At 36.5% G+C, this 23,744-nt stretch overlaps 3 protein-coding genes across 5 annotated transcripts; 1 reads left to right on the top strand and 2 right to left on the bottom strand.

The window, feature by feature from the left end:
• Positions 1–351: 351 nt before the first annotated feature.
• Positions 352–14,019, bottom strand: LOC113020764 (nuclear GTPase SLIP-GC-like). 3 transcript variants are annotated; one of them, XM_026164987.1, is made up of 23 exons: positions 13,927–14,019; positions 11,463–11,544; positions 11,179–11,291; positions 10,371–10,412; positions 10,224–10,262; positions 9,273–9,297; positions 9,029–9,115; positions 8,633–8,720; positions 7,608–7,824; positions 7,268–7,486; positions 5,468–5,674; positions 5,200–5,375; positions 4,494–4,587; positions 4,324–4,411; positions 4,085–4,206; positions 3,666–3,839; positions 3,425–3,579; positions 3,179–3,296; positions 2,938–3,046; positions 2,706–2,836; positions 2,407–2,488; positions 2,149–2,230; positions 352–1,840 (listed from the first exon to the last, which is right to left on the bottom strand). In XM_026164987.1, the coding sequence occupies exons 2-23, from the start codon at positions 11,527–11,529 to the stop codon at positions 1,771–1,773; spliced, it is 2,505 nt and encodes an 834-aa protein (XP_026020772.1). In that variant the 5' UTR covers positions 11,530–11,544; positions 13,927–14,019; the 3' UTR covers positions 352–1,770. The 3 variants fall into 3 exon arrangements, with proteins under 3 accessions (XP_026020772.1, XP_026020771.1, XP_026020774.1); XM_026164986.1 differs by lacking the exon at positions 13,927–14,019 and adding an exon at positions 13,295–13,345; XM_026164989.1 differs by lacking the exon at positions 13,927–14,019 and having other exon boundaries at positions 1,774–1,840; positions 2,125–2,230; positions 11,463–11,763.
• A 366-nt stretch (positions 14,020–14,385) lies between these two features.
• On the top strand, positions 14,386–16,343 carry LOC113020759 (uncharacterized). The gene is made up of 2 exons (XM_026164975.1): positions 14,386–15,345; positions 15,931–16,343. Exons 1-2 carry the CDS (start codon positions 14,518–14,520, stop codon positions 16,255–16,257), a joined length of 1,155 nt encoding a protein of 384 aa, XP_026020760.1. The 5' UTR covers positions 14,386–14,517; the 3' UTR covers positions 16,258–16,343.
• Positions 16,344–16,661: 318 nt separating this feature from the next.
• Positions 16,662–20,164, bottom strand: LOC113020757 (uncharacterized). The gene is made up of 2 exons (XM_026164974.1): positions 19,923–20,164; positions 16,662–19,239 (listed from the first exon to the last, which is right to left on the bottom strand). The coding sequence occupies exons 1-2, from the start codon at positions 20,076–20,078 to the stop codon at positions 17,314–17,316; spliced, it is 2,082 nt and encodes a 693-aa protein (XP_026020759.1). The 5' UTR covers positions 20,079–20,164; the 3' UTR covers positions 16,662–17,313.
• Positions 20,165–23,744: the final 3,580 nt, after the last annotated feature.

Here is a 23,744-nt window from a genome sequence, read left to right as displayed (position 1 = left end):
ACACTCAGTTTATTTAAATCCAGGTTGAAGACTCACCTATTCTCAGCTGCATTTGAATAAAGCACCAAATCCACACTTTAAGCTTAAATTTCAAAACTTGCATTTAACTACTGATTTTATCTACTGTTCTGATTTTATCTGTTTTGATTTTATATACTGTTTTGTTTGTTTGTTAATTAGTTTGTTTGTTTGCTTGTTTTAATCAATTTTAAATCATGCTTTTTATTTGTTTTTGTTTCTAATGTCTCTGTAAAGCACTTTGAATCGCCTTGTTGTTGAATTGTGCTATACAAATAAACTTGCCTTGCCTTCAACACATCTGTGAATCATTCAGAAAAATGGAAGAAAATGTTGATGAAAGACTGATATTTATTCTGGTTCTTTAAAAAAAGATGATTTTCCTTTAAAAAAATAAAATAAAATAAAACAAACAAAAATAACAACAACAAAAAAACAATGCCCCTAAGAGTAAGAGTAATGGGGGTTACAGCCAATTCAGGGACTTATATCAAAGACTTTAAGCATTGAAAATGTATTCACAGAATTAAAATAACATCTGGTTATAATATTATGAGTAAGGGTGTACAACTGTTTTTAATTTTTATTACTTATATTTTAAAAACTGAACTTGAACAAAAATGACTGGACATGGCATTTCAGGATATTGCATTGCATTAAAAACCCAAACAAAAGTATAATTGATTTCTAAGGTAAATTGGGGATTCAGATTGTAAGACACGCTTTTAGAAATAATGTGATAATATATTTTCATACAAAATACACTCAGTTCTTTTGTGGGGACTCAAATGGCACAGGATACTTGGAAAGACCTGCAACAACAACAATGGGTGTTAGGTGTGACAGAGGTGCACCTTAGACAAACTCAAATTCTGTCAACAGCACACTATGTTGTCAAAATATCACAACAGAGTCCACTGATACTACTACCAAAACAATGTTCATATAATAATATTTTTTGTTAAGAATAAACATAGATGACAGGTCAGAAAGGTTGTAGGGAACAAGAAAGCAACAATTAAAAGAGCATGACAAGAAGTGTGAATGTGTCCTTGGAAAAAACCCCCAGAAACTTTAAGTTTTACAAATAAATTTATGACTAGTTGTGTTTTTCATACACAAATCCATCTTATCCTAATTCAGATATTGTTTTTAAGAAAAACACCCTCTGCTGTGGCTCTAATGTATGAAAACCTGTCAAAAACACATATTTGTGTGTGAAAGGTTGAGATGAAAAACTATTATCTCATAATAAAAAATCTTAAATCAATAGTCTGGATGACTTGTTACCTTTAAATATTTGTAGGTAAATACAATCACAGTTTTAATTGTAATTTTAGATAAAATACATTGATGTTCCTTTTAATTACAGGGGAATTACGCGTTAGTTGTGGGCTGTATTATAAAGTGTTGCCATGTTTTTACCTTCTGTGATAAGTAGACTGATTTTACATGTACTGAAATGTACTATATAATTGTCATTGTCATCTGAATGAACCATAACTAAACTCATGAAATAAAAGCATTAAAGTAGATCAAAACAATGTATGTAGAGTGATGTGAATCTCTTTCAGTTTTTCCTCCAACTTCTCTGCTAGCCTCAAGATTTAAAACATTAAAAGAGACAGATGTCTTACAGAAATAAAAATCCAGAATCACTTATGACATTCACAAAATCAAAGTCAAATGTCACCAAAGACCAAATAAAAACAACTGAAAAGGATTGAGACCAAATCGGATGTTTTCTTTGTTTTAAACAGCACTTCCTCTGGTAAGACCTGTTTGTGTCCAGGCTTCTGCAGTTTCTACCTGGTCAGCAAATCTAAAACATTAAAAAAAGAGAGCAAAGGTTTGACAATAAACAATAACCAATGAACATAATATAATTTCTACATTTTAAAAATCGTAATATTGCTTGTAAAACTCCTCACACTAAAGAATACCAATGGCTATAATTAGTTTAAATGTTGAATTGCAGATTCCCCTAAAATGGACTCATTGCAGCCTCTCAGCTGATCATCATACTTTGAGTTAAAATAATTGTTAACATTGTTAAGAGCAAAAATTCTTTATTTTTTGTAAAATTTTTAATATTTAATGTAATACCATTGATAACATATTAGGAGTTACCCAGTAAGGGACACTTCATCATCTGGAGTGCCTGGAAGTTCATCATAACGTTTCTTCACCATATCAAGCTCTGTTGAAACATCTGAAAAACAAATTTGAATTTTTATGAATCAGTAATTTATACGTTAATTTGAAAAACAGATAAATAGTTACACAGACGAAGTTATCAGGTGCAAGATTGCAAAGATAAAGAGAAAAGGACGGAAGCATTATCAAGCACTTGGAACCAATGTAATTACAGCAAACTGTCCTGTTTACCTGGGAGTGAGCTCCCATCAGTCTTGAATGAAAGTTCAAAGGATTCCTTCATAGTAGTCTCCAAAATCTCAAGGATGTCTCTCTAATTTAAAAAAAAAAAAATTGTATTCACTTATCACAGATCAAATATTGTATTAAAGTCATATTAAATCACATTTAGAAATTTCTCAGACTTCATTTAAAACATAAATGGAAACATAAATTTTTGTATAAGTCTATTCCAGTTAAACACAGAAAAAGCCTTCAGGTGAGCTATAACAAAATATGGTCATAATATTTCTTCATAAAACAGGACAAACCCTTAAACTGCGTAACTTCTCCAACATGGTATTTTTTGCCTGCTCAAACATGTCCTTTTTTGAGTGCACATGGTTCTTAATAGTCTCCCTCATGTTGTACAGCTGGCCTTCTCCTCTAAATTCTGCAGCCTCTACAATAAGACAGAAAACTCCAATTAGATTCCTCTTGCTGAATAATGATAAATATAAATATGTGTTTTAGTGCCAAGTTGTGAATAATATTATCTCTTACTCTTGTAGCCTTCTTCCATAATGTTCACAATTGTCTCTGTCAGACTGCTGTAGACTTTTTTCTTCTGTTCCCGGATCATTCTGTTCAGTTTTGCCTTAATTTTTTCTTCCTTAGAGACAAAACATGAAATACAGATGAACGTCGTTTTAAATTACATCAAGCTATAAAACTAATTTTTCATTTTTTCCTTTTACTGTACTTTACTGTTTGAATTGATGTATAGGAAAGTTTCATCTCTTACCTCTGTCTTGAGAAATCTGAGCTGCAGTTCAGTATTTTTGTACTTTTCAATCAGAGAATCAGTGTTAAGAGAAAAAGTCTTGATGACTCCGTTGAATGCTCCACATTCTGAGTCATTTCTAAAAAATGTAAACATTGTGGTTATTAATGGCAGAGTTGGCAAGTTTATATTTGAAAATTGTGATATGTTATAAATTACATATCTTGAATAATATTATGTGACTGTTTAGAACTTGTCTTTTCTTACGGGAAGGTCTTTCTGAATTCTTCATCAATGCTGTCAGTCAGGCATGAAGCCAACTTCATGTTAAGGTTAATTAGGGTCTTGTTCTTTGGTTTGTGGACGCCACCATTCTCAACAACACACTTCAGTACCCTGCAAAAACCACCACCCTTCTTTCCCTAAAACAAAAAAGAAAACGGAATTATTTAAATACATACTCCTGTAAAACCTGTTGTTTTGTTACACCTAGATTTAAAATACATACGTGATACAAGAAGTTCTTGAGTTTTTCTCCGTATGAACGTTTGGATTTCTCAACGCCATCATTAAGACATTTTTCAAAGGCCGTAATGGTCTCTTCCATTTCTTTGTTGATATTTGCTAGTTGAAGGATCATGTGTCTCTCAAGTTCTGAACACACCTCACCTTTTTTATCATCCTGAAAAATATTTGAAGGAATAAAACCATAAACAAAATACTTATTATTATTTCTTCTCTATAAACTCCACTTGGCTTTAAGTCACTCTACTATAAGTAAAACAGAACGGCAAAAATACATGAATCAATTGATCACTTAATAACCTATAAATTAATACATAAAAAAACATAATAAGAAACACAAAGACATTTGATAAATCCCAACACGTAAGAGAATGTTGTTGTGTATCTTTTACTTGAACTTACCACTCCTCCGGAGTTGGCTCCTTGAATCAAAGCAAGAATCCCATAAGCTCCACTCACGTAGTTTACTATCTCAGAGTGACAGTCATTGAGATCTTGCAAAAATCCCTGAAGTTTGGGTATTTCTGTTAAGAAGAAATTTCAGTGCCACAGTTTGAAATTACGTACTATAATTCAAATTAAATAATTCTTCTTTCAGTCAGAGCAAACTAAAACAACATGTGCATCAAGACTTCACCTACCAGTTTCTTCTGGACTTAGATGCTTCCCTTTTAGGAACTCTTTGGAGCTCACTGTGAACACTTTGAAACTGTCGTCAGTGAAGTGTTTCTGCGGAAAAATGATTTAATTTTAAAGCATCTTTGCAACTGTGGAGAGTCTGTATTATTTTCTGTCAGCCTATAAAACTCACATTAATCTTGCTTCGCATGTTGAATTCTTTCCTTACTCCATCCTTGGCTTGCAGGTTTCTCATTACTATTCCATCATGGATATGAGCTCGTGAACTACAAGAAATGAGCATATCTGTACTGTTACCGTCATCACTATTATCATCACCATCACCATCATTAATTTGGGGCAGGCTGGGCGGTTTTGATTTATTCTTGGCCTTTAGGTGAAAATGTGGGAACCAAGCAGAGCTTTGCCTGACTTTTGCACACCTGTAACTCTTTGTTAACACATAGATTGTATTTAAAGACTGGCTGTGGCAATGTTTCTCTGCCTGATGGTGCTGGTACTCCAGTTTGTTGCCTTCTATTTTTAAATGTCTGGTCTGGTTAATATCCTCTCATACTCCTACTTGCTAACTTGGGTTGTCAGAGCCTCACACCAAAATACTTACCTGTTCACTACAGTCTCCGTCTTTTTTCCTTCCAGCCAGTCATTGAGTACTCTCTCCCAAACCACCACCTTAGGGTGGTGCTCTCCACTAATTCACCAGTTCATTGTATACATTTGTTTCATTGGAAATAAACCTATTGAGCTTCAGTTGTGCGAGTCTGCTTTGCGGGTCCAGTCATTTATGATTATATGGCTTTATTTGCTTAATGTATTTATTTTGACCGTTTAAAAAACAAACTCGCAAATATGGGAGTTTGCATGCAAAATGTACTTACAAATCATCTGAATCATCAAGAAGATCAGACTTGGTGCAGATAAAGTGAATTTGCTGACATTCGCCACCATTTCCAATCAGACTACTGACACTTTCCAGGATCTCCCAGGGTGCTTTCTCTGATGCTGCTCGATTAATGTCAGTCACAATCCACACAGTAGAACAATCTCCAACTATCTGAAAGGAGAATAACATGTCTCAGTGCTTAATAGAAACATGACTGTTTACAGACAACACAGTATAAGCAAAGAGCAGTAAATGTGAATTACCCCTTTCCACATCTGATCTCTGCTCTTGTTACAGTCGCCATTTCCAGGAAGGTCCACAAGTGTGACATGCTGGAGAAGAGACTTGTTTGGCACCCTGACAGTCACACACTTCACTAGTGGCCAAAACCACTTTTTTCCTTCATTGCCTTCTCCTTGTTTTGAATCACTTCTTGTGTACTTGACACATTTTGCAGAAAGTTCATTAGCCTGCAATAAATAATAAAAGCAGTGCAGTTTAATTTTAATCCTACAGTTTAAGTGCTTTACAAAAACCATTAAAAAGTCCGTGACATAAAAAAAAAAACAACTTAAAGAAATTGGATCACTAAAAAAAGGTTTTTTTTAAATTATTTTATTTTTTGCTTTTATATTAAACACAGCATGCTTATACAGATTCAACTGAGGACAATTACTACATTTAGCATTTGTGAACTTATAAGTAAAAAAGAAAAAGAAGGAGAAAAAAAGAGGAAGAAAAAATTATAACAACATTAACTAAATAAAGAGTAAAATAAAATAAGAAAATTCGCGCAGAGCGTGAGGCATGAATTATGATCAGTTAATTAAGAATTCTAGAAATGGCTACCAAATCGTACAAAAACTCGCCAGTTTCCCCTTTCTATCAAATATTATCTGTTCCACCCTGGCCACAGACACCATCTCATTAAGCCACCTTTTAAAACACGGGGCCGAAGAAGACCGCCACTGTAAAAGAATAAGTTTCTTTGCAGCCAGCATACCCATTGTAATTATCTGTTTTTGTGAAAAGGAAAAAAGATTCGATTGATGCAAATGATCCAATTATAGCCAGTGTACCACAAGTGGTACTTTTTCCTAAATTGGTTTGAAAACCACGTAAAAATCTGGCTCCAAAAAGCTTTAAAGACAGGGAAATGCCAAAATAGATGTGCAAGGGAACCTTCGTCAATTTTCGATTTAAATGATCAGATTGTGTCATGTACAAGCTTCCCCTTGCGTTATATTGGATCAAGACTGAGGAGAAATTCAGGTCATGTGAAACCCTTTTTAAAACAATCAACCATTTGATAGTTTTGAGAAAGTCTCTAATTATCATTCAAAACCAAAATGAAAATAGATTTTTGAATTATTTAAAAGTTTTTATTCTCTATTTAAATAACACTTACTACACTCTTGTTCTCAACAGCAGAAACTACTTCATGTGGGAATTTTGCATAGTTTTCGACCACTTTGAGATATTAATAAGCCACTTTAAGGTGCTCCCTTATTTGCAAGGGACCACTACAGCGCATAACTTGGCATGTCTTGACTTTCAGGGTTTTACACCACTTTATGCCATTCCTGACACAACCGACTGTCAGACACCAATTTACTAAAGTTTGTGGCCACTTTGATTCAATCTTTGCTCAGCAGTTAATTTCTAAAGAGTGATTTAAAAAGGGTAGTTAGGTTAGAACAGGGAACTGATCACTGTTGTGTGAAGAGGTAAAGGTTCTTACTGCGAAAGAAAGAAAGAAAGAAAGAAAGAAAGAAAGAAAGAAAGAAAGAAAGAAAGAAAGAAAGAAAGAAAGAAAGAAAGAAAGAAAGAAAGATCGATCACTGGATCTGTTTTTGGTGTTTTGTGTTTTTTGGACTTTTGGATCTATGCTGCATTCTGTTTTCAGAAGTGAGATGTGTTTCCAATTTGTAATCTTTTGTCAATTTGGTCAGTTCCCTTTTGTGTCCAAGTTGTCCTAGTTTCACCTATGTCCCCTTCCCGGCATCCCCAGTGTGTAGACTATCATGGCTGTCTGTTATAGTAGCAATATGAGTTTGTCTTACTGATTCACATCTCAAAATCTTTCGCCTGGATTGGAGAAATTCTGGAATTTCTTTGAAATATTTGTTCTCCATGAGGTTTTCAGAGGACTTCTCTTTCCATTCTTCTCCATACAGTGCTGTCAGCTTTTCAACAGCATCACGATAATCATCGTCTTTCTTGTCCTGATCTTCATTATTGTCAAGAAACTGACAAAATGACCACAACTCATCTTTCCACTCCTACAAAAATAGATGACAAGCCATTTATTGGAGGCATGTACCCAGCCTTAAGCTCCAAGAACTGCACTATAACAAATGATTTAGTTTTAAGTACAAATCAAACTTTGAGAATTCATTTTACCTCCTTTGTGATGAACTCAATTTCTGCTTCATACTTTGTGCTACGTGTGTTGGCTTCCAGTTTGATCATGACTGAGGTGCAGGCATTGATGCTTCCTGAGGGTAAAAGATTCTTCTCTTTGATGATGGCATTTATCAAAGAGCTCTTTCCAGCCCCAGTTTTACCAAAGACACCAACCAGCTCCCTCTTGTCTGTCTCCAAATCACTGATCTTTTTCCTGTTGAACAATATTTTAAAGATGGGTTAATTGATTCAGTCATGAAAACATTTTTAAGCATGCTTCAAAAGGTTTAAAAGAGAGTTATATTATTTTTAGTAGTAATCACTACTAGGTATTTCAGTTTTATAGACTCGCTCCACTAATTGTTTACTGTATGTTGTTTTGATCTACACCTTCTTTTTTGTGTCAGCTAAAGTGAAAATGTTTCCTTCAAGAGTTGGTAGATACCGGGAACAGGAAAAAAAATGTAGCTAAGTCACCAAAACTTCCTAAAAATGTCAGTCTTTGTTGGTCTTAACTTGGAAAGTTTTAGTTTACTACCGAATCATTCCGTCATCTATAATTGTGCGGCTGTAAGTCAAAAGTATGATGTAAAAATAACTAAACAAAGAACCAACACGTCAAACAGACTGACACAAGAAACTAATTGGTGACTATTGAACCAAAAGGGTTCATGTTCAGGCAGCTCGATGGCATGATGGCACTGTTGTCTCACACCACCATCTGGTTGGGGGCCTTTTTGTTTTGAGTTTACGTGTTCTCTCTGTGTTTGCCTCGGTTCTCTCCAGGTACTCTGGCTTTCTCCAACAGTCCAAAGACGTGCAATTAGTGCATTTAGGTTAATTCATCTCCATGTGACTAAATTACACATAACTAGCAGCTTCTGAGGATGTTTTACAGATATTTTGTGCATTTTTGCTTTCTTTAAAAACAAACTCTCTGTGATTTGTTTGTGAAACTGTCACACAATCAGGAGTGGAACCAGGCCCATACATTACAAAATATGAAAAAAATTAATACTCACTTCAAGAAAGCACTGAGTTTGTCTTGGTCATTTAGTCTGGCATGTACAAATGTCATGATGCTTTTCACATCAGACAGTATGATTGATTCTGTGGACAAAAAAGTAAAAAACTATTTAGAAGGAATTATAGACTAGAATAACCAGAAAATGTAAAATCTCATGTTAAAAAAACAAACCTGTGTGAATTAGAGTATATCAGGATCATAATATGACCACTTACCAATCATACTTAGTATACCATGCATCATGTGACTGTTACATTTTGACAACAGGCCAAAGAAAAAGTAATTTCTAGCATCAAAGATGAAACTGGCATGTTGGGAAAATTGTGCTGCACAGAGGTTTAACCCTATAGTGGCTTAAACTGTGACACTGTTTAGAAAGAAACATAAATACCTTCAAATCCTGGCATAGACTGACACTGTCGCTTAGCTGGTGACTGCAACCTGCTGGCATCACTTTGAAGGTCTGATTTTCTCTTTCCTGATTGGATAAAAACAACAAAAAATAATAAGAAAAGAAAAACGTCTTTCTCTCAGTAAATCTATTCTTAGTAAAGTTATGTAGATTGCAAAAAATATTGGTGCCTTTAAAACAAAGACTAATATGAGATGCAATAAATACGATGCATGTGTCTCACCTGTATCACTTGTGGATGGCAAGACCTGAGGATGAATATGAGTTATACAGGAAATTATTACTATTTGCATTGGCATTGCTCTTTAACAGCATTTAAAGGACACTAATGTACAAGTTCTCCATGTTTTCAACTAGCAGACTGATGAAGAGTACATTACGCCCTCCCATTACCCTCTTCTTATGCTATGAGACAATTCTTTTACATAATTAAGTTTTGGTGGCAGATTTCTGTTCTCGTGTATTAATCACATGTTTAATCATATCACATTAGTAATAGTAATATCACTTTAGTATAGCAAGAGCACTCCTGTCACTTAGTTGTATGCATGTGCACTAGAAATGAGCCCTGTGCTCTACACACACACACTGACACAGTGGGGCCATTGTTAGTTCATGGGAGACGTTAAACAGATAGTGAGACTCCCTCTCCTTTTCAGGGATGTAAATCTTTAGGTGACGGTTAAGCAGAAAGCAAGGTTATAATTCTCTCTGAGAGGGAGAGGGTTTTAAGCATGAGGCTAATGGTATAGCCTCCCCGTGAGAGGGGCCAACATGTAAGAGTTTGTGGAGTGTCTTTGTCTGTCTCTGGGTATATAAGATGTAAGGGCGGTGGCCACGATTCAGAGATGATCCTAGTGGTTTGGCTGGGATGCTTCTATCCACATTGCAATGTGTTTATTACACCCTTTTCAAAACGCTCAATGGGTGTGTTGCAGGTTATTGTCAAAATTTCCACAACAAAGTCCCAGTCATGAAGACCTACAGAGACGGTTAGCGAACCCCTAGCTAGGGCAAAATGTATATTTCCCAACCCAACCTATGAATTAGGTTTTTAGATTCAGTCATTTATTGGTTTCTGTAGAGAGTGGTCAGTTTCTATAGACCAGAGGATGGAGCTTTACTTTGTCTCAGGTAGTTGGCCTAAATGTCTGAAATTCAGTATAACCCTTACCTGAACCACATCAGCTGCTTCTTCATGCTCCTGTTCACACTGCAGATAAAAGTGCAAAGCAGTGTTTAATATTAACCTCTTAAACGTGTATTAAAATTGTATTTGTCATATGGACATTTAAGAACTTTTCCCTTCACATTTACTTACTTGAACAGAATTGACTGTTTCCCGATTTGAGTTTTCTTCTTCCTACAACAGTAAAATCAGTTCAAATCTATATTAGTTAAGAATTAATAAAATTACTCTACAAATAATTACTGCCAGTGAGACGCTGTCGAACACCAGTGGGTCATTTGGTGTTCCCTCTCCATGGTAGACTATCACTTCTTGTTCCAACGCAGAGTGGTATTTTTGTGTAGCTTATCTGTGTAGCCAGTCTAATTAAAAACGTATAGATAGCGTATTTCATAGTGTTATCTTCATGCACTCTGTGTATTCACTCACTAATTATAGTCACAGTATTCACTCACTGTGCCATCAGGGATTCGCTAGCTTAGCTTGGCCTGTAGCCAACTCACTAGCAGCATGGCCCTTTCACCTGTACCTCCTGCACTTTCTTGCTCATTGTGTCAGATTACTTTTGTTACTTTTGTGCTTAATTACTCCTTAGCCTCCTTTAGCAATAATGATACTATTTGTAGACTATTTGCAGCTCTGGAGGCCAGGATCACAGAATTGGAGACTCTGCTTCGCACCCTTAAACATCCCATAGCTAGCAAGGCCCCTTTAGCCCAGCAAAGCAGTGTTTAATATTAACCTCTTACTACTGTTTCTTGATTTCTTGATTTGTGTTTATTTCTTCCTAGCACAACAAAAACATTTCAGTTTTAGTAAAGAATTAACAAAAATGACACTACATATTATTACCGCCAGTACATTTTTAATATTCTGATAATTCTAACAACAGTTCACCTCCGAACACTCAAATAAAAATGTTGTTAAAAAACGTAATTACCTTTAACAGCTTGAGGTTCTTCTTGAATTTCACTCTTGGTCCAGCTTTTGGGATCAAATTATCAATTTCTCGATCATCAAGGACACGCAGACTTTCTGCATCGATTTGTTCATCTGTAATTAAAAATAAAGTTACAGAGATAAAGATTATTCTCAACTTGCTTTAGAAATTCTTGTTCAATGAGTGACAAAGCAATGGGCATAGTTATATGAGCTGTTTCACAGTTAACAGATCACATCAGGATCAATATCTGTACCGATCATGGATTCACGTTAATACTTTACCTTTAAATTTCTCCACCCACTCACTTAGCCCCCATTCAGCCAGTTTGTTTCTTACGAAATCATCCATGACAAGGAAGTGAAACTGTAAGACAAACTGTGATGTTTAACCAGACAGTACTGCTTTACAGGTTAGACATTTGTGATCAACTTCTCCTTTAATGCATATATAAATCAGAGACACTGATATCAAATTCAGATTAAAAGTTCAACAGTTCACCTTTTGTTAGAAGTAACGCAGGAAAAGGCTGCTGAGGGAGATAATAATGGATTGGATTTATATAGCGCTTTTCAAAGAACCCAAGGCGCTTTTCAATGCCACTATTCATTCACTCTCGCATTCACACACTGGTGGAGGCAAGCTACGGTTGTAGCCACAGCTGCCCTGGGGCAGACTGACAGAAGCGAGGCTGCCACAGGGTAAAGCAGAACTGAGAACAGAGAAGAGCAGGAAGAGGTGGTGTTTGTGCAGGCCAGATTGGAAGTGACTGAGAGAGGGGGGTAACAACCTCCCCAGACCAATATAATCCAATAGTAACGTAGTAACTCTATACTGAGTCCTTCAATTACTTGACATTGTAATCCAACACAGCACAAATAGAGAATAAATGTAGTTTGGAAAGGAAGGCACTTTTGTGCTATTTTAATCACATAATCATATGATTATGTGACAAAATAGCACAAAAGTGCTAAACTACATTTATTCTCTATTTGTGTTGTGTTGGATTACAATGTCAAGTAATTGAAGGACTCAGTATAGCGTTACTACCTTACTATTGGATTATATTGACACGACCCAAAGAAGTGCAACTTCCTGCCTGGATGTGCCAATCCTCTGCTCTCTCATTACTCTCAAGATCAGTATTAGAAATTTGCATTATCTCGGAGTAGAATAATTAGTTAAGTATATTAAGTGATTATTATAATTTAATACATCCTTTGCTTTGCTCCTGCTAAATAGCTTTAATAAAATATTCTGCATTCAAAAAGTCTAAAGTAAAGATCACAGAAAAAGTGGTTGTATGCATGGGCGTGAATGGGGCAAGTTGTCTAAAGCCCAACTTAAGATGGGCAGCAACAGTACCTCAACTGAACATAATGTCACTGGAAACAGAATAATAAAATATTTCTGACAAAATACTTATAGACGGAGTCTGAGTTTGATAGAAAAATACACACAGTTTAAAAACCAAATATAAACAGTTCGGCTAATATGACACTTTTGGTTCAATCCTTTTTTTTCCCCCTTCAGTTCTAAGACCTCCACCCATTTTGTGGATGAAAGAGTTATTTTAGCCACAGAACATCTGATATGATTTTCTTGGCTGTGCGGACCAATCAGTTTCAGTTTATACTGTTTATTCTTGTGCTCTGTGTGCAGCTGGGTTTGCTAGTTCACAGACTTTATAGAGCGCATTGGATCATGACAAGAGGAATGCAATGTACACTTTATCTCTTACACTACTAAACCTCCCCACCCCCAACTTCCTGGCGCATCCCACAGCCCTGGAGAATGTACGTTCCAAAATGTTTGCATTGGACTGCAGAACAATGTTGTAGTACTCATGTTTTTAGTAGATTTTCTGTTTCACAGTCAGTAGATCACATCCGTATCAATATCTTCAAATCTCTCCAGCCACTTACTTAGGCCCAGTTTTTTTTCTCCACAAAATCATCCATAAGCAAGAAACTAAAAGATAAACTGTAATATTTCATCAGACAGTACTGCTTGACAAATTAGACTTTGTAATCAACTGGTCCTTAAATTCATTGACTCTAATTCTATATTCAGATAAACTTTTATTGAATTCAAATTAAAAGTTTAAACTACTTACCTTTGGTTTAAAGTAATGCAGAAAAAGACAGTTGACAATAAAATAAATAAATGAACAAAAAGTTAAAAAAAAAAATAAAAACAAAATGCAGGGAGGCACACACTGGAACAGGGTGGAAAAAAAAAATCTAGCAAAAAGCAAAAGTCCAAAAACAAACTGGGACTCGGTTTTGCAAAAAGTGTAGTTCACTGTTTGGCAAGTGAAAGTGGATCGCTACATATAATACAACGCTAAATCTAGACAGAGTAAAGTGGGTGTGCACGGAAAAGCAGAACTCAGAAAACAAAAAACAGGAAAGGGAAGACGCAGAAGTGGTGTTGATGCATGTAGAAAGCGGTTTTGTTTGGTGACAAACAAATCGAATGGATTAAAGTTTACAGATTAAAAACAAAAGACAGGAAATAAAGAACACTGTGTTATATAAGTATTTAACACAAATTAGTGATAAAATCGCACAATTATGTCCCGTTTTCTAAGCTTCATTCCGTACTAACAAACAGAGGCGTCATAAGGATGAGAAAAGTGATAACATGAGCGCTAGAAAAATAGTAAACCGTCAATTACTTTTACTTTTGAAAATATTAACATATTACAATAAAGGGATGTTTGTTTCATAAGGTATTTGACCTTACCACTCCTCTCTTCTAGAATTAATGTCGTTTTGTCATTGCCAACAAATAATGAAATCTAGTCAGAGTCTGACATCGCCTCCCCTCCTTATTTCATGATTTGGTTCGGTCCAGTGCGCCAGGCTGAGCGCCAGAGCACTAACAGATCCGGTTCATAAGAGAGAGAGAGACAGATGGAAATAATAAGAAGATAACGAAGTCCATATGAAAGAAACTACGGAAGCGTAGAGCTGCCACCCAGGCAAAAGAAAAATACAAGTGTATCACGTTATAACGTGAAAGGTTTATTGTTCTAACAAGATACTTTTCCTGTTTGTACAATATACTATCATGTTTGTACAATATACTTTTCACGTTTGAACAACATAATATCACGTTATTACAATATACATAATTATCACGTTCGTACAATATAATTATCACGTTCGTACAATATAAATATTATATTGTACGAACGTGATAATTATATTGTTTGAACAATAAAATTTTCACGTTATAACATATTTTATTGTTCGAGCATGATATATTGCCGTAAAGATACGGAAGTGTAAAACATAGTGAAGTGGGTGACAGTGCAGATCAGAGTGCGAGAAAATGGCTCGTTTATTGGAATTAATTAAGTTCTATTTTATGCTTGGATTGAGGCATGGGGAGATTTTGCTGTTATTGAGCAGTTTGGACAGTATTGTGATAAGCATGCGGACACTTAGAAGAAACCTAAAACGCATGGGACTGTACAGGAGAAAGAATGAGTCCGATCCGATTGAGGTGGCACGATTTCTTATTGATCAACTGGAGGGACATGGGAGGCTCCATGGATACAAACTACATCACCTGAACTGCATTCAGGCAGGTTATGTTGTCACGCAGAGTACTGTGAGACATTTACTGAAATATCTTGACCCTTACGGTGTTGAGCAACGACGCAGAAATCGCCTAATGCGACGCACGTATGTAAATCCTGGACCAAATTTCATGTGGCATGTTGACTCCTATGACAAACTGAAGCCTTTTGGAATCTGTATAAATGGAGCTATTGATGGGTTTTCGAGAGTTATGATTTGGCTTCATGCCTATTCAACAAACAATGATCCCAAAGTCATTGCTGGATATTTCATAGCAGAAGTTGAAAAGAGGATGGGAACACCTGCTAGGATTCGCTCTGATTTGGGAACAGAAAATGTCATAATGGCCGAGATGCAACGATTCTTGCGCTGGACTATGGATCCGAATGTCAGAAACTGTTTTATTACTGGATCCAGCAATCACAATCAGCGTATTGAAGGCTGGTGGGCCTTTCTGAGACGACATCATGCTCAGCACTGGATAAATCGTCTCCAGGAACTAAAAGACCATGATTGCTTTTCTGGATGTTTTTTGGACAAGCAGCTCATATTGTTTACGTGCCTGAACGTCATCGAGGTATGTAACCATGTTTATATTCTTTTAATGAGTCATTGTGTGTGTGTGTGTGTGTGTGTGTGTGTGTGTGTGTGTGTGTGTGTGTGTGTGTGTGTGTGTGTGTGTGTGTGTGTGTGTTAGAGAGAAAGAGAGACACGGAGAGAGAATAAAAAGTTTGCTTTAACACCTACCATGCACCATCCCTATTATCACTCCGTTGAGGATATGAAAAAAAATGCATATTTCACTGGCCAGAAACATAAAATCGCACTGTCTAAAACAATTCACGTTTAATAATTACTTAAAATTTTCCAAAGTATCACGTGTCTACCACTGTTATTCTTGTTGTTGAGTATTTTTGATAAACTCTGTTTTTCCGACTGTCATTGTGTGGTGCTTTTGATTGATTGATTGATTGACTGATTGTTTGATTGATTGATTGATTGATTGATTGATTGATTGATTGATTGATCGTACTTTATTCATCCCGAGGGAAATTGGGTTAAGGTTGCCAGCCGTGCCAGCGCCGTTTTGGGTAACATGTTGAGCCAAGAGAAATGTGTTCTTTTACTGATATGAGATTTTTTAATTTTTAATATTTAATAGGAAGAGCTGCAGCAAGTTGCACATATGTGGAACACCCACATAATACGCAGAAGCAGAAATGCAGTTGCTCCAAGTGGACGTCCGATTCTCATGTACACCATCCCTCATCTCTTTGGAGGACAGGATCATCTGAAAGAGGTTTCTCGGGAGGCAGTGGATGCTTGTAAGCAAGAAGGCCAACAGAGAGGACCTTATACCTGTGATGAAACCGTTTTCAGCTTGTGTTGCCTTATAATGTCAGAGAACTTCTTACTTCCACCAAGCACAGCAGATGAATCCATTGAACTGTATCTCTTCCTGAGAGCCTATATACTGAAGGACTTATAAACCTAAATATAATTGGGCTTTGGGAATTTTTACGCATATATTTTTGGGTACAATGTTTTATTTGTGCAATAAACAATAGAAAAGACATTCATTATTATTTTGTTTGGATTTTCGGTTCAAGATAGTAGCAAGCAAGCATGTCTAAATATATTTAACCAAATCTGCGTACTCCAACCTTTTGGCATTTCCAATTATTTTTTAACGGAATTTCTATTATATCTGATTTCTGTTTTAAGACTGTCAAAAAAACATTTTTTAAACTGCTGATCCTATACATTATCATTCATGAAATATTGTTTTCAATTTTACTGAACACATTGTGCAACTGCTATTCATCCACGAACAGTTTCTTGTAAACTGGTAAATGTACAAATTCTGCATTATTTAATAATTAACAAATAGTGTTAGATGTTAACCTCCCTTTTATTTGTGTTCAAGGAGAAGAAAACACGGACTCTTGATAAACACTACAAAACTTAACTTATGTGCCAATTTTCTGTCTTTTATTCCAGTCAACTATTGCATCAAACACATTGCCTTCCAAAGTTATTCCCTTAAAATATGTTCTAAACAAATGACTGGTGGAAAGGTAAAAAAAATATACTTGAAAATAATTAATATTAAGTCTTTTGAATTATTACTAAACAAAACATCCCCTCTAGCAGACATCTTGTATCCTACAAAACTGCACCACAGACCTGTGGAAAAGGACCTTGACACATGATAAGAACTAATAATAAGCATAGTTCACCACTTGCTGCTAACCATATGAACTTATTAAACATAATTAGTTAACATTTAAACTAGTAAAACTTTTAAGTATGAAAATTTAAACTGAAATTTACATTTTTCATGGTGGAAACAAATTGATGTTATCCACAATTTTTGAAAATAAATTCAAATATGAAATAAAACACTTCCCTGAAATTTAAGCTCTTTCTTTTTTTATACAATGATGTGTTCCCTGTTTGTGGGTTTAACAAACTTTAGAGCTTCATAGCCAGTCATTGTTAGTGCAAACCTTTCATTCTTTGGTTTAAACATGATGGACTTTAATCAAGCTATGCTGAACTCATAAGAGCTTTTAGCAGCCAAAACATTGTTCAGTTCATTTCGTAGTTCTGGGTAGGACGTGTATGTCCATGGTAGTTCCAGAAGAGGGCCGCATGTGTGTGCCACAGGTCGTCGTGCCAGTCCATCCACAGGCGTGAACAGTACCTCAACCTTGTCAACACAGATGACATCTGACCCAGTAAGAAACCTGAACATCCTTCTGAGCCCTGTATCGTCAAGTCCTCTGATGTACTGGTGCAGAAATCTGAAGCTCTGCTTCTCTGCTTGAGTGGTGGGAGAGGCAGTAAGCAACTTCAAAAGCTTTCTCGTTGTTGGCTTTTTATCCTCATACATTTGTAGGACATCTTGTGGGCTTTGAAAAGCTTCTTTTAGGAAGTAGCTTGCAACTAAGGACATTTTCTCTGCGGCATATGCTGGTTTTTGGATTAATTGTTTGTGTGCGACTTTCAGAAGAAGGCCTTTTAAGTTCTCTTTGGTTGGAAGCACTGATACATCCAGGCGATCCATGAGATCCAGCACTTCATCCCTGTCTTCATCTGAAAGATCTTCTTTTAGTGCCCTTGTTATCAGATCCCTATCTGATTGACTTAGGTAAAAGAGAAGACTTTCAAACAGCAGATCATCTGATACTTGATTCTCACCGAAGATGAGTGCCACTGTGAAAACAGGAGCAAGGCGACAAGGGAAATATCCATGGTCTTGAAATCCCTTCAGTAAAATTCTACCCATGGATTTCCACTCTTCTTCCTGCCATTTAGGAGACAGTGATGGCACTCTGAACTCCTCTCCTTCAGCTGTGTTGTCCACAAACTCTGACCAAAATGCAGCATACACATCTCTTGATACGCCATCTGCGTCAGCTCCTTTTTCATCAATGTAGGTGTATTTTAGAGGGTGTATGAGGAGTGTTGGATCTTTGAACTGGCTGATCATCTCCTCCAGAATAGTAACCCTGTGAAGTTTGATGGTAACACAGACAACATCATATGATCCTGCAGAGCTTATTGCTTCATTGCTTATAGATGTTTCTGGACTACTGACTGCTGTGTTTGTTGGAGGAAGTGTAATGGATGTGATGACCAGATCATCTTCCTCAAACTGCAGGAATGGTTCATCTATTACAGTGTCATCAAGTTGACAAGGCAGAGGCTCTCCAAGGTAGGGTCCAATCATTACCTCAGATGTGTCTAATAATACATCTTCATCAGCATTCCTAGATTCTGATGATGAGATCACAACAGTGTGAGAAGCTTCTTCATCTCCTTGATGTGAGTCAGTCAGTTGTGTAACATTGTTTACATGTGTTTTCCCTCTATCATAAACTTCTTCATCATCTTCATCATTGGAAAATCTTCTTGTGCACAAGTAAAATCTCAACATTCCCATTTTAAGTGCTGAATAGAGTTCTCCAACTGTGACATCTTCATCAAATACGGCCTCTTCCTGATAGTCTAATATGTCATGACTGAACACTTCCCATCTTCCAAATTTGCTTTTTCCACTTGGAAAGAAAAGATCTTTAGCATACTGTAATATGTCAGCTTTTTTGGAGTCTTTGGGCACATCAAAGGTCCTTGTTCCTCCTCCTCTGCGCTTTCTCACTTGCTTACCTTCATGGATCCACCCTAACTCAATTTTTCGTGTCTTTTTCTCAGCCCATTTGTTGTTTTTTGCATATGTTCTTTTTCTCTTAGAAACAAATGCCTCCTCATGATCAGGTTTCTTCTCATTTTCATTGATTCCCATCTTTTCCTTCAATTTTTCGAGCAATGAGTTTTTTCTTGATTCCTTAGTACTTGCACCACTGTTTTCCAAGCAGAACCGTCTGGCAGCTATCCGGTCACCATATGTTGGGATGTAATCAGACAGGGTCTTGTCATCCATGAAATCAATCACTGTGGCATCAATCTGTAATAACAGGGATATTTATTACTATACAGAAGTACAAGGTATACCTGCTGCCACACCACATGAGGTACCTCACTAAAAAAATGTATGTAAATTTCACATGTGTTTTGATAATTGTCTGTTATTATTTTAGTGGCAGCCATCAATATTTAGCATTTATTCTTTTCCTCTCTCTATGGCAGCAACATTAATGAGATTCTCTAACATGTTATTAATAGAAATATTACAGTATATACAACGCCCACCTTTGAAAAAGTAAATTAGTATTCACGTATCTTTCAGTTGCACAGAGCACAAAGGGTTGAACTCACTGTTTTTTTTTAATTGAAGACAAATATCAATATAAACACAGTTTAATTCATTTGTTTTTAGATAAACAAGGAAACATTGTGCATCACATAATATAGCGATATATTTAAGAAACCTGGAATCTGCATACGGGTTAAGTAGTAACATGTGGTCATACAACGACCCAGTTTTATACAGCGGGTTAATTTGTTTTACATTTTCCATTCCATATTAAAGATCCACACCAATGCAGCCTACCGTTACGTCCTTACGCAGTCAAAGCGAGAGAAGCGAAAACCGCTGTGGTTGCTAACTTAGCAATATGTCACATTTTTAGACGCTGTAACTTCGTAAAAAGCGAGTTTTACAAGTTTCCCCCTCAAGAGTGCACTTACGTGTTCTTGTAGCATTCGTAAGAGACAGTCCTCAGGTACACCACGATTCCGAAGAAATCTCAGAAGTGGGCTATCAGTGTTTGTGTCCATGTTGAAAGCAGGGCATTCAAAGTTAAGTGCCAGTTCTGACGAGCGTGCACTCTCCACAACTACCATGGATTTGGGTTTCCGAATGCAACACGTTTTACGTTCTTACAATAAAAAATGTTATTGTAATGGTATTTTTTTTTACGTTTGTACAATATATGATCACGTTCGTACAATATAATTATCACGTTCGTACAATATAATATTTATATTGTACGAACGTGATAATTATATTGTACGAACGTGATAATTATGTATATTGTAATAACGTGATATTATGTTGTTCAAACGTGAAAAGTATATTGTACAAACATGATAGTATATTGTACAAACAGGAAAAGTATCTTGTTAGAACAATAAACCTTTCACGTTATAACGTGATACACTTGTATTTTTCTTTTGCCTGGGTGGCAGCTCTACGCTTCCGTACTCGACCACCTGTCCCAGATTATGTCATCAGTGTCACGGTCTGCTCCGTGCCTCTGCTCCTTGGTATTCGTGTAACCCGTGCTTGCTGTCCTCTCCTTCCACAATCCTCCTGGGAAAATACCAGAGGCAAATACACCACACTGCGACAAACTCACACTCACTGACTTCTAGCTGGGAAACTGACGGGAAGTCTCACGAAACAAGCGTCGGAGAGAGCTCCACAACACACCTAAGTAGCTCCCCCGACGAGGCTTGATCAGCTGCAGGTGTGCGTAATGAGCTCCCTCAGGTGTGGCCAGCATCCAGTCTGAACACACCTGCCGGGCCTGATGATGCCTGTAGACCGGTGCTCTGTACACACACACACACACACACGCACGCACACACAAACCAGGAAAACGAGCGACAGCAGCACCAAAAATACACATGTCCATAACTTATTTAATAACCTTGGGTCCCTCAGACCCAGGTCCGTGACATAGGTTTAACACACGTGATGGTGGCCCAGAGTCTTTCTTCTCTGGATTGGTGAACTATGCAAAACCTGGCTCCATTAACTCATGTATGTGCCTTACCTTTTTCCCTCGCAACTATATATATTACCCTGGTAATTCTTGTCACTGTAAATAAAGGCACTAAACCTTAACCATTCTGCCATTGAGTCCACTCCGTCCAGTGTTCTTGACATCTCTCGGCATTTAAAGTTTATCTCAATTAATTATTTAGATGTTGCAAAAATATTGCTGCCTTTAAAACACAGATTAATATGAGGTTAAAAAAATAAGATGCGTGTCTCAGCTGGATCCATGTGAATAGCAAAAGCAGAGGATGAAATTCAGTTATACAGGAACTTGTCACTGTTTGCATTGGCATTGTTCTATAACAAAATTTAAAGGACACTAAAATACAAGTTTTATAATCAACAAACTTAAATGCAGTCATGTTTTCAACCAGCAGACTGATGAAGAATAGATTATAACTCCATTGTTTTTAGTAAACACCTGTGATCCTATGAGACAAATCTTTTGCATAATTATGTCCCAGTCACACAGACTTGATTGATGGTTAGCGAAGGGCATATTCCCCAACCCCCTATGAATTAAGTTTTTAGATTCAGTCATTTATTGGTTTCTGGAAGGTTGCCAGGGGGCTCACTGACAGTCTGTATAAGCAACAGACTGGACCTCTACTTTGTCTCAGGCAGGCTTATTATACTGCAGTATAATCCTTACCTGAACAAATCAGTTGCTTCTTCATACTCCTGTTTACACTGCAGATAAAAAGTGCAAAGCTGTGTACAATACTGAGCAGACTTTAAGATGTATTCAAAATGTAAAATAAATAAATTAAAAAAATAATGTAATTTGTTGTATAGATACTTTTGTAGATACTGAATCAGAAAGAAAAACTTTTTTTTAACTTACTTGAAAAGACATGTTGACTGTTACCTGATTTGTGTTTTGTGGTAAAATGAAATCGCAAAACCATATTAAATTTTTCAAAATTACACTACAAATTATTTCAATGTTACAGTTTTGTAATATACAGGTAATTCTAACAAAAATCAGCAGTTAGTTACTTTTCACAGCTTGAGTTTCTTCTTGAATTTCACTCTTGGTCCAGCTTTATTGATCAAATTTTCAATCTCTCGATCATCAAGACAATACAGACTTTCCTTGTCAATTTGTTCAGCTGTAATTAAAGATTCAGTTGTGAAATGAAGAATTGCTCTTAACTACTTCAGAAATTGTTTTTTAAATTATTTTTAAAGAGTGAAATAGCTATGGGAACAGAAAACTTTCATTTTTCTGTCTTGACCTCAGGACCTGGCGTTCACATATTGGGACATCACATTTTGGGTTATCTAGACCACAATACTAAATTTTGCTCTTTCAAATGAGCCACATTGCTCAAAGGGGCACAACTGCTATTTCTCATTTTGTTTTTATACTCAGGAAAAATGTTGCTGTGTTCAGACACCAAATAAAGAGTTTTGCACATCATTACTCAATTGTGACTTTATAGTGTTCAATAGAACACTATAAAGTCAAATAGCAAAGAAAAATTTTAAATGCAATCCATGAAAGAGTTCGGGTCTTAGGAGATTAACACATTTTGTGTAGTATGAAAAAATATCTCAAGCGTTTTTGTACTCTGAATGGAAAATGTTAAGGCCGTGGGATGTAGGGTAATGGGATTGCTGCAGCATGCAAAAAATAGATAGATAAGATGTTTGAAACACTATTCCAGATGTTATTTTTGCCTAAAATGTTAGATTTAATGTGTGATTAAATGAGTAAAAATAACCTGTGAACTCATCTGTCATGAACGCACTGACCTCCACCAGGTTTGGATTGGTGAACACTAGAGTGCTGAGTAATAAAACTTTTATCTTAAAGGATTTATTTATGACCCAAGGACTGGATTTCCTCTGTATAACTGAGACATGGTCAAGGGCCGGTGAGTCCAGCGTTTTCCCAGATCTCTTACCAGATGACTTCTTTTTAAACTCTCCTCGAATATCAGGCATAGGAGGAGGCCTAGCGATTGTTTTTAAGCAGTATAAATGTAAACCACTGTCCTTATGAACATCACCTAGTAACTTTGAACTGAGTGTGTTTGAGCTAGGTCGCTCTCACACAGTGCTCTGTGCTGTGGTTTACAGACCCCCCAAATACAATAAGGACTTCTTGAATGACTTTTCTGATCTGTTGGCTGAAATTATGCCAGAATACGATCATGTCCTTAATGTTGGGGACTTCAGTATTCACATGTGCTGCCCTGACAAGCCAATGGCAAAGGACTTTTTAAATCTTATCGATTCCGTTGATCTTGAGCAACCTGTGTCTGTGCCTACACAAAAATACGGGCACAAGTTGGATCTTGTTTTAACTCATGATTTACCTGTCTCTAACTTAGAAGTTTGTGATATTGTCCTCCTCCTGTTGTTGCTCGGTGCTGGCGTATTTTTAACCCATCCTCTGCTGGTAAGTTCTCTGTTGTTTTTAATCAGAACTGCAGACTTCCTGATTCTGTATATAATGATTCAGAAGAGCTGAGCACACGGTTTTAGTCAGTCTGCCAAACCGTTTTAGATTCGGTGGCCCCCTTTAAGCTTAGGCAAGTTAAAGCCAAATCTGAACCCTGGCTGAATGAAGACACCCGTGCTGCCAGAAGAAATTGTAGGAGAGCTGAACGTAAATGGAAGCAGGATAAACTTCAGGCGTCATACCAAACATTACAGAATTACTGAAATTCTTATCAGAAAACTGTAAAAGATGCTAAGAGGAAACATTTTGCTGCTAT

This window comes from Astatotilapia calliptera, chromosome 4 (genome assembly GCF_900246225.1).
Source record: "Astatotilapia calliptera chromosome 4, fAstCal1.2, whole genome shotgun sequence".
In the NCBI taxonomy this organism is placed as follows: Eukaryota; Metazoa; Chordata; class Actinopteri; order Cichliformes; family Cichlidae; genus Astatotilapia; species Astatotilapia calliptera.
The sequence above is the reverse complement of the archived record's forward strand: the minus strand, read 5'-3'. Positions and strand labels throughout refer to the sequence as shown.